Raw genomic sequence first — 10,286 nt, forward strand, 5'->3', positions numbered from 1 at the left:
AGCAAAGCTCTACTGAGCATGTGCGAACTGAAATATTTCAAAGATTTATAACTTCGTCAAATTTGGACAGATTTTCACAATGACCACAAGAGACACATCCCTGACACAAATGTCAGCCCTTGCCAAATTTCAAGTCCCTGCTACAGTGCATGGAGGAACTTACCAGAGCTTTCTAAAGAAAAGATCATCAGAATTTTTTAAAAATATATTTATAATTATATATGCAATTTAAAATTATTTAAATTTTTAATAAAACAACATGGCTAGAAAAGAGATTTCTCAAAGTTTTAAAAACAACTTTATTTTCTTTTTTGTCTTTCTCAAAAACAGTGAAACTGTTGTGGCTGAACTTTCCAAAAAAGTCAGCCTGCGGCAGTCATCCAGCATGGAAAATTTCAGCTCAAATGATTAAAGTTTGGCAAAATTAAACGCAACTAAAAAAAGGGTCTTATATAGGAAGTGTTGGGCTACCTTACCTATAGGTGGTGTTATAAATTCCACCTAGAATACATTCTGACACTCTGTAAACAATAATAGCTAAGAACCACATTTTCTAGAAAGAAATTACCAATAAACATTTAAGTTTAATGTAACTCTTGAATCAAAAGGGTTTAAGCCCCTAGAAACCATCCTATATGTCCCTAATCCGGCAAAAAGATGCATCTGTTTGCACAGATCCACCTGTGCAAACAGATTCAGGGTCTATGTTAAATGATTTGGTTGATATGATGCCAATATGTAAGATGTTCCCAACCAACCAAAATACAAAATCAAAATACTTTTATATATTTTGGAGGAAGTCAATGATATGAAAAATACCTCATTTACCTTGCTGAATATACAGCACGTACACTGCTATTTCTGAACATTCGCTATTCAACTTACAGTTTGTATATTAAATTTTAACTCTGCACAGATGGACGCACACACATGCTTTATTTCCTGTTCTTCACAGGAAGGATATCTGTAATCCAGTAGTGGAACAGAGAAGAGATTATCTTGGCATGATCTGAAAAGAAAAAAACAAATTCTTCCTGAAATATTTTTGTGGTATTTTTCAGCAATCAAACACATGAAGGTTAAAAAAAAGCCATATAAACATCTGTTTTCATCTGACAAAACACAAACGAAATAACCCTTGGAGCTTGAGACACCAATATAAACTTGAAGATGACAGACATAATTCATTCCTGGAATAAGCAAGCACAACTCTTCTAGGAAATTAGTTGCTTGTACCAGGGCTGACTCTGGCCTTATACTGTTCAGTGCAACCACTGAATTATTTCTTAATCAACAACACTGAAAAGTGGATTAAAACGATACAACCACAAGTGTATAGTTGAGGCTGAAACAGTCTGTGATCTGCGTCATTTCCTTAGGTATTCTCTGAATGGAGAGTGATTTCACCTATCCTTTATTCATTACTACTGGTATTACAGCAGCACTTAGAGCCCTACCTCAGCTTGTGCTAAGCAATGTGCAGCTACCTAAAAGCACAGTATGACCAGAGCTTCAGCCTTAACATAAAGATTCCCATTTATTTAACTCTATTTTGGATAGGTATATCTATGGTACTTATTGCTGTGCTATCACATTTAAGACTGCTCTATAAAGTCATTTTAATGCAGCTTTCCTATTTTATTTCCTTTTGTATGAATACTCTGCAAAAAATGTTATTTTGAACACTGCGAAGGCATATGTACTAATTTGAAGGCATATGTAGTGTACCTAAGTGCAGCATAACTATTATTTTTCCTGGCCTGCAAAACACAAACAAAATATTTTTAGAGGACAAATTGCCCAGCAAAAAGTAGCTTTCAGCTCTTTAGTGAGTGATAATTTCCTAGGCAACAAGAGAGGAGTCTATTTTAGACTTGATACTTGCCAACAAAGAGAAAATGTTAACAGACAAGGGAAGGGGACTAATGAGTAGAAACTGAATGAGGTCATATATCAGGGAATAATGACACTATTTTTCTATTGGATAATTACCTATGCTCTTAACACACTGTCAGGATTAGGACTAAGAATCGCTCATTCTAAAATCTGCAATTCCCCAACAGCATCTAAAAACTTTATCTTCTAGTCACAGACCATTTTTTGTGACATGAAGCAACCCAACCTCCCCTCCAAAGTAGACTCACAAGCAGCATTCTGTTTCCCACACTTTCTGGAAGAGGTAATCAAAACTTCTACTATGAGAGATTCCTTTATATTTGACCCCTATTCCTATCCTCTTCAGGTGTACGGAAGACTCTGGGTAGAGAGGGCTAAAAAATGGTACACATTTTTTGTGAAAAATTTCAAAAGAATTGAAAAATGTTAGGTTTCCCTTGCAAACAGTCACAATTTTTTAAATTTTGAAAATGAATAAAAATATTTTTAGAAAAATTGCCATTTTTAAATCTTATTTTTAAAATGAAAGTTTTTTATCTCTTCTAACTTTGGGTTTCAGAGTGGTAGTCATGTTAGTCTGTATCAGCGAAAACAATCAGGAATCCTTGTGGCACTTTAGAGATGAACAAATTTATTTGGGCATAAGCTTTCATGGGCTAGAACCCACTTCATCTGATGCATGGAGTGGAAAATACAGAAGCAGGTACAAATACATGAAAGGATAGGAGTTGCCTTACGAAGTGTGAGGTCAGTCTAACGACACAATTCAATTAACGGCAGGATACCAAGGGAAGAAAAATAACTTTTGAAGTGGTAATGAGAGTGGCCCATTTCAGAAAGTTGACAAGAAGGTGTGAGTAACAGTAGGGAAAAATTAGTATTGGGGAAATTAGGTTTAGGTTTTGTAGTGACCCAACCACTCCCCGTCTTTATTCAGGCCTAATGTGATGGTGTCCAGTTTGCAAATTAATTCCAGTTCTGCAGTTTCATGTTGGAGTCAGTCTGCCCACCCAATCCCCTGGCTCTGGTTCTGATGTGATCTAGGGGACCACCTCTAGATTGGTTAAAGTGCACCACATAATCACCACATCCTGGATTTCCCCTTCTTTTTTCAGGTATGTTTCCTCACTTGGTACGAAGGCCTAAAAGCCAGAGAGAGAATGACAGCTTGAAGTGCGTTTAACTCTACAGTTTCACTGTCCTAAGAAGGCTCTGCCATGTCTTCTCCCTGCAACTCTCAGGTGTTTCCCACCTCTCCTCTTCCTGGCATCTATACCATCACCATTGCATGCTCTGACAAAGAACAGGAACTAAGAACTTAAAATAAAATGTACATTTCCTTTTTCTTCTTTTCTTTTTTCTTCCTTCTGTCTGCTGAACAATACCTCCCAATCACAGTAATGTTCTGAGAAGTGTGAAGAGAATTCCACATGAATGCTTTATTCAATTATCTTTTCTACAACAGGGTAAAGCAATAACACCATTATAAAGTTCAGAGTTGAGGAAGATACATTATTATGTATAAGGAGAGGGTCTGCATAAAGACTTTTATTCATTCTTCTTCATGACTCTTGCATACGTGTGGTGCTGGGGCTCGACCCTCTCCGGGGAGGAGGGGAGCCATGCCGGCCCACTCTACTCTGGTTGGTCCGGGAAACGAGCCCAGTGGTCCTGGCAGTACTTGTCCACCCAGCGGGCGAGGGGCTCAGGCCCTCCGGCAGGGCAGAACTGTAACAACCGCGAGATGCTGGGCCCTACGTCAGGGTGGACAGCAAGCACAGGGTCAGTAAGCTCAGGCCTGCGTCAGGGCTGAGCAACAGTAGTGGTTCAAGGCCAAGCCCCAGGTTAGGAAGGGCAGCAAACTCTGAGTCCGTAAGCTCAGGCCTTCTGTCAGGGCTGAGCAACAGCAGCAGTCTTAAAGGCCCAGCCCTCGGTCAGGGCGGGGCAGCAAACGCTGAATCAGTAAGCTCAGGCCTTTGGTCAGGGCTGAGCAACAGTAACAGTTATTGGCCTCCTCAGGCCAGGGACAGGGGGAGTCTGCCACCCCGGAGTGGGGTGGCAGGGGGGACGCAGGCCCTCCCACTCCACTGCGCCCCAGCCCGGGGCCCTAACAGCGGCTGTCACTCCGCTGGTCAGTCAGTGGGGTTCCTGGCCGCAACACAGTGACATAGGCTCCGGCAACTCCGCCGCCTGACTGGGGTCGGCTGCCCCCGGGCTGCTTCCGTACTCCCCCTCGGGACCTACCTGGGTCCTAACGTCGGCCTCTGAAGGGTCCATGAGCATAGGCTCATCGCGACCGGGGCTGGGTGGTAGGTCCGGGAGTTCCTTTGGATAGTCGGGCCAGGGTAGCGCGGCTCCTCTGGGTAGTAGCAGGCGCGGGGGAGCCCCGTCGGCTTCTCCAGGTAGCAGGTGCGGGGAAGCTCCGGCGGCTCCTCTGGGTAGCAGGCGTGGATAACCTCCAGCAGCTCCTCAGGGTAGTGAGCGCAGGGAGGCTCCAGCAGCTCCTCCCGGAAGCGAGCGCGGGGGAGCTCTGGCCAGTCGGGGCGGCTCCCCTGGGTTGCCGGAGTCTCCCAGTCTCGGGCCCCCTGAGGGACGTCTGTTCTCTCTGGCTGCTGGGGCCTGACTGAGCTCTGAGGGCCGGCTTTTATAGTTCCAGGTCGCCGCCTGACCCTTTGAGGGGCGGGCTCAGAGCTCCGTAGCTCTGCCCACTCTGGCCTCCGGCGGGGCCCGACCCTCTCTGGGGAGGAGTGGAGCCACGCCGGCCCACTACAACATCTGTCATTAAAAAAAAAATACTCACACAAATTAGCCATTTGACCCAGGTGTCTTATGCTGAGTCATAACCACAGCGGAAAGGGATTCTTTTGTTAACATATTGCTTCTTGAAACACAGGAAAAAGAATTGGTTTGTTTTGCAAAAATAAGCCTCCCTGCTAATACTAATAAAAACTGTTCTCCTTTCAAGAAGTTAATGAGGAATGACTCTTTATTCTAGGGCACCATGGCCCAGTAGAAAAACAAACAAACACACCAGAAACAAAGGCAAGAAAATCATATGAGCAAGTCCTGATGGAATTTAGATATCGTGTTTGGGAAATATTAGAGTTACTAAGAAGTATTCTTATGTTTTATCTTCCTGAATAGCGTTTCCGTAAGGAGCAGCTGGAGTTTGCTGAGGTAGCAAACTTCTGTAATAGTTACAAGGAAGGTTCTCTGCTTTTATCAGCTGTCTATTATAGATTAAATCTGGGGTTTTTTGGACTGTGAAAGAAAAAGTTTATTCATTAAAAGGTATAAAAATAAATACATAATTAAAAACCTTATGTCGGAAGTAATTTCTTACCATTACCTTGTAGCTCTTTGAGATTTCAAAATATAAAGCTGAAAAGTGATTACCTCTGCTGAGTAAGTTAGTATAGAGCAGGCCTTTAAATAACACTTAAAATACAGACAGCTGGTTCTTCTCTTTCATTGGTGTACATGAGGAATAGAAATTTGATTGTATTGACCAGTGGAAAATAGGTGTGAGTGACAGCAGAACTGAACTAGGAGTGACTAAAGACATGAGGAGAAAATCAACTGGAAGAATAAACGAGGCTGTACACCAGCAGGGATGTTTTCAGTCTTCTAAAAGAGGAAAAATACTTATTTCAAAGGGCACCTCTGCTATGAATGCTTATTTTACATTTTCCGAGCGGATTTTTCCAAATTAGTTTGTTTTCGTTTCCTTATTCTGTTCAGCAGTTCTCTTTTACCAAAAAGAGAGCGACAGAGAAAAGGTGAGCCTAATCCAAAAGCCCACTGAAGCCAGTAGAAAGATTTCCATTAACTTCAATGGGTTCTGGGTCATGTGCACAGTGACTATAATGACTTTGCACATGACTCAACTCTCACTTCTCATTGACTTAATGGAAACTGAATTTGGCCTTTTATTAAAGGCCCAATTCTGTTACCCCTGTTAATGCTGAGTTGTATTTTGCTTTGCGAGTATTTACTGAAATCAGTGGGATAACACAATGTATTTAAGGGTGGCAGAATCTGGCCCTAAAATTCCAGCTCCAACTTTAGGCAGTTCACCTGTGATCACAGTGAAGGATGATTCTTTACATTTACTGTACATATGCATTTTATTCCACATGCAGATGCACTGCCAATCCACTAGGTCTTCAAACATTGAAACATTTCAAATGTACTTTTTGAAAGAGTAGGGAATAATAGCCGAGTTCTGGTGAAAAGCCTCAGATTGTAAACCCTTCAGGGAGGACAATGATGCTTCAAACCCTACTGGGGCCTTGCGTATTACAATCATATAAAATTATAGTAGGTTCTAATGCCCAGTCCTCTATGAGAGTTACTGTCAGGTATCCAATGACTACTGTCTTCGCTTACTCGGTTACTGCACTACTAGGACAGAATATACCCTTGTATTCACACTCTAAACTCTATTCCAGTGGTTCTCAACCTGCAGCCTATGGGCCAACTGTGGCCTAATCAGCACACAGCTGTGGTCCATATGACATCCTCAGGGCCATAAAGGTAGTATTTTTATATGGTGTGGATGTGGCCCACATAACACAAAGAGCTGCACATGTGGCCCACAATGATAAATAGGTTAAGAACCTCTGCTCTATTGTAATAATCTTTGTACAAAATATGCCTTGTAAAGTATAATTTGAAAATTCATAATTTGCTGATCAGTTCTGTCCTTGTAAAATATGTGTGACAACATTGTATGTAAATTTATAAGATTCCCCTGTATGATGTTGTTAACACTTGTTCCAAACCCCACAGCCCTGCCCAGGCAGAAGTCAGGTCCTAAACAAACGAAGGAATAGGAGTACTTGCGGCACGTTAGAGACAAACAAATTTATTTGAGCATAAGCTTTCGTGGGCTACAGCCCACTTCATCAGATGCATAGAATGGAACATATAATAAGAAGACAGATATACCAGTGTTTCTCAAACTGGGGTTGCCGCTTCTGTAGGGAAAGCCCCTGGCAGGCCGGGCCAGTTTGTTTACCTGGCCTGTCTGCAGGTCTGGCCGATCGTGGCTCCCACTGGCCACAGTTCGCTGTTCCGGGCCAATGGGAGCTGCTGGAAGCAGCGCAGTCCGAGGGACATACTGGCCACCGCTTCCAGCAGCTCCCACTGGGCTGCAGCGGTGAACTGCGGCCAGTGGGAGCCGTCATCGAACAGACCTTTGGATGGGGCAGGTAAACAAACCGTCCCGTCCTGTCAGGGGCTTTCCCTACACAAGCAGTAATCCCAGTTTGAGATACACTGATATATACACATACAGAGAACATGAAAAGGTGGAAGTTGCCATACCAACTCTAAGAGGCTAATTAATTAAGATAAGCTATTATCAGCAGGAGAAAAAAACCTTTTGTAGTGATAATCAAGATGGCCCATTTCAGACAGCTGACAAGAAGGTGTGAGGATACTTAACATGGGGAAATAGATTCAATTTGTGCAGTAACTCAGCCACTCCCAGTCTCTAGTCAAGCCCAAGTTAATGGTATCTATTTTGCAAATTAATTCCAGTTCAGCAGTTTCTCGTTGGAGCCTGTTTTGAAGCTTTTCTGTTAGAAAATTGCCACCTTTAAGTCTGTTACTGAGTGACCAGAGAGGTTGAAGTGTTCTCCTACTGGTTTTTGAATGTTATGATTCCTGATGTCAGATTTATGTCCATTTATTCTTTTGCATAGAGACTGTCCGGTTTGGCCAACGTACATGGCAGAGGTGCATTGCTGGCACGATGGCATGCATCACATTGGTAGATGTGCAGGTGAATGAGCCCCTGATGGCGTGGCTGATGTAATTAGGTCCTATGATGGTGTCACTTGAACGGATATGTGAACAGAGTTGGCCTTGGGCTTTGTTGCAAGGATAGGGTCCTCCATTGGTATTTGTGGTGTGTGGGTGCTGGTGAGTATTTGCTTCAGGTGGAGGGGCTGTCTGTAAGCAAGGACTGGTCTGAGAGTGTGGGATCGTCTTTCAGGATATGTTGTAGATCTTTGATGATGCACTAGAGAGGTTTTAGTTGGGAGCTGAAGGTGACAGCTAGTTATTTTCTTTGTTGGGCCTGTCCAGTAGTAGATGACTTCTGGGTACTCTTCTGGCTCTGTCAATCTGTTTCTTCACTTCAGCAGGTGGGTACTGTAGTTTTAAGAATGATTGACAGAGATCTTGTAGGTGCTTGTCTCTGTGGGATTGGAGTAATGCGGTTGTATCACAGAGCTTGGCTGTAGACAAGGGATCGTGTGGTGTGTCTTGGAAGGAAGCTGGAAGCATGTAGGTAAGTATAGCGGCCAGTAGGTTTCCGGTATAGGGTGGTGTTTATCTGACCATCGCTTATTAGCACAGTAATTTCCAGGAAATGGACCGCTTGTGTGGATTGGTTCTGTATGTTTGCCTTAAATTGCATTTAAGCAGTGAATAGAGTCATCAAACGGAGGGAAACTAAAGGAAGTTCAAACAGGTGAAAAAAAACAGGGAATATCTTTCCACAAAGACATCGCTGGGATTGACTTCCATGCTGGAGGCTGTTTGTTAAAAGTCCAGGCTACAGCAGCAAGACACTCAAAAGGCCACGCCAGGTTAAATGGCAGGGATGACACAACTACTTATTAGTTTGAATTGTACCTTGATAGGTCACAACTACCACTATCTTACTCATTACTTTTCAAGACACTTTAAAATACTATACACAATGGCATAGGTATAGTTCACAATACTGGTTTCTTATTCTAAGCATTGAGAAGAAACAGGGACTAAATCTATTCGAATAGTTGATCTCTTCCTATGCAATTCCGAGAGCCATCACCTCTCACTAACTTCTTTGGGAGCTGAGGACACTCAGCACCTTGCAGTACTGGTCTCTGCTGTGGTTTCATATCAGTCATAACCCCTCCCCCCCAAAAAGGCAAAATAATGTCTTCCTTGTGAAGAACAATGCTTTCATAATCTTGTAATAATTTTACTTTCACCATTATGTAGTTATTTAGTTACTGTTTTATCTCTGTATGAGACTCATGACAAATTTGAATATTTCAACATTTCTAAATGTTAAGAACATCAGCAGTATGATGAGTAAACTGTACATACCAGGCAGCATCATGGAATGTTCCTGGAATTGTTCCAAAATGCCCTTCAATCTCTCAGTATCCTGCAAAAGTACAAGGGATTTCATCTGCTGAAGAAGTCTCACATCTGAGGAAGCCATGCTGTGAGATTCAAGATGTTGTAAAATCTCTTGGACGGTTGCTGAACTCGTAGGTGAATCTGTGCATTTTGATTTATCTGAACAAAGAAGGCCAGATAAATTTAGGAACTTTCTCCATATTTACTGAAGATTAGTTAATTACCTTTACTTTTAAAATACATTTCCGTCCTTAAAACCAATACTATGCTGTACTGATATGCAGCCTATTTCTTCTTAGATATTAAAATAACATGATAGGCAGGAAGATGCTGAATATGAAAAGTAAAGAACACGCCAATAGGACTACCAATGAATTGTGAGAAATCTAAACTCACCACCTAGCTTTTCTAATAAGAACAATTGTGATTTATGCTAAAGTAGGAAGGTCTAAGGAAAAAAAACTGGACTATAGTCAAAGAAAGTGTCTGTGTACAGTACACACACATTTTTATAGATATACATATATATAGAGAGGGTCTGCTGTAAAGCATTTTGGAAGACAACTGGTTATCTTATTCCTGCATATTAATATTTATGCTTTGAAAATATATATTATAGCATGCAATAAAACTAGAAAGGAAACTATGATTTTTCATACTGTGCTGTTGCTTCTTCCAACTTTTCTAATTCCAGTACCTTTGAATGGTTTGTCCCTAAAAGCCCCTCTAGACAGGCCTTCTTTAAAGTTAGCTTTTCTAATAAAAACAATTGTTAGTGATGTGTTTAGATTCCTCCTCATTAATCTTTCTAACAGAAATATAAAGGTATAATTTAATATGGCCATTGGTAAATGATGCTGAAAGCAGTGGCTTCCAATTTTATCTAAAAATGGGGAGAGAAATGGGGTGGTAAGGTACCCAATGAGAAAGCTTGTGATAAAAGCAAACAGCATAATTTCAGATCTATATATAACCCCCCGTTTGCCTAACAGGCAAGTTAGTCATACCTTGATATGTAAAAGTGACATATAATCCATAACATAGGTTTGCTTTTGCCTGACAATTTCTCTTTTGTGAATAACCAGGTCCATGTTGGGTTTACTGTCTGCTCTGCAGCTTTGGAGTTAGGACCAATCTGTCAATCGCTGACAGAATTTAGCTTTGCCTATTTTGGAAAGTGACAGATTGAATACTTTTTATTAGAACTGCGCAGCCAACACAGCTATGGGAAAGTGAACAGGATTCCA

The 10,286-nt window shown here is 41.7% G+C and overlaps 1 protein-coding gene and 1 long non-coding RNA gene across 6 annotated transcripts in view; one reads left to right on the forward strand and one right to left on the reverse strand.

The window, feature by feature from the left end:
* LOC115648240 overlaps nt 1–3,097 on the forward strand; it is a 31,607-nt gene extending 28,510 nt beyond the window's left edge. The window contains exon 4 of the long non-coding RNA XR_003999498.1: nt 3,012–3,097. This is a non-coding gene — a long non-coding RNA (uncharacterized LOC115648240). The remainder of the gene's footprint in view (nt 1–3,011) is intronic.
* Nucleotides 1–10,286, reverse strand: part of ERICH1 (glutamate rich 1) — a 123,058-nt gene that overhangs the window by 4,053 nt on the left and 108,719 nt on the right. For 2 of the 5 annotated variants that reach the window (XR_003999497.1, XR_003999496.1), the window contains exons 5-6: nt 9,004–9,198; nt 886–1,009 (exon numbers count right to left, since the gene is read on the reverse strand). Coding sequence is in view for 1 of the 5 variants with exons in the window: in XM_030555543.1 (XP_030411403.1) it covers nt 936–1,009; nt 9,004–9,198 (269 nt within the window). In the remaining 4 variants the exon portion in view is untranslated. Of the gene's footprint in view, nt 1–271; nt 1,010–3,231; nt 3,302–4,140; nt 4,672–9,003; nt 9,199–10,286 lie in introns of those variants that run through there. The other 3 variants (XR_003999494.1, XR_003999495.1, XM_030555543.1) reach the window with 3 other exon arrangements.

Source organism: Gopherus evgoodei, chromosome 3, assembly GCF_007399415.2.
Source record: "Gopherus evgoodei ecotype Sinaloan lineage chromosome 3, rGopEvg1_v1.p, whole genome shotgun sequence".
Lineage (NCBI taxonomy): Eukaryota > Metazoa > Chordata > Testudines > Testudinidae > Gopherus > Gopherus evgoodei.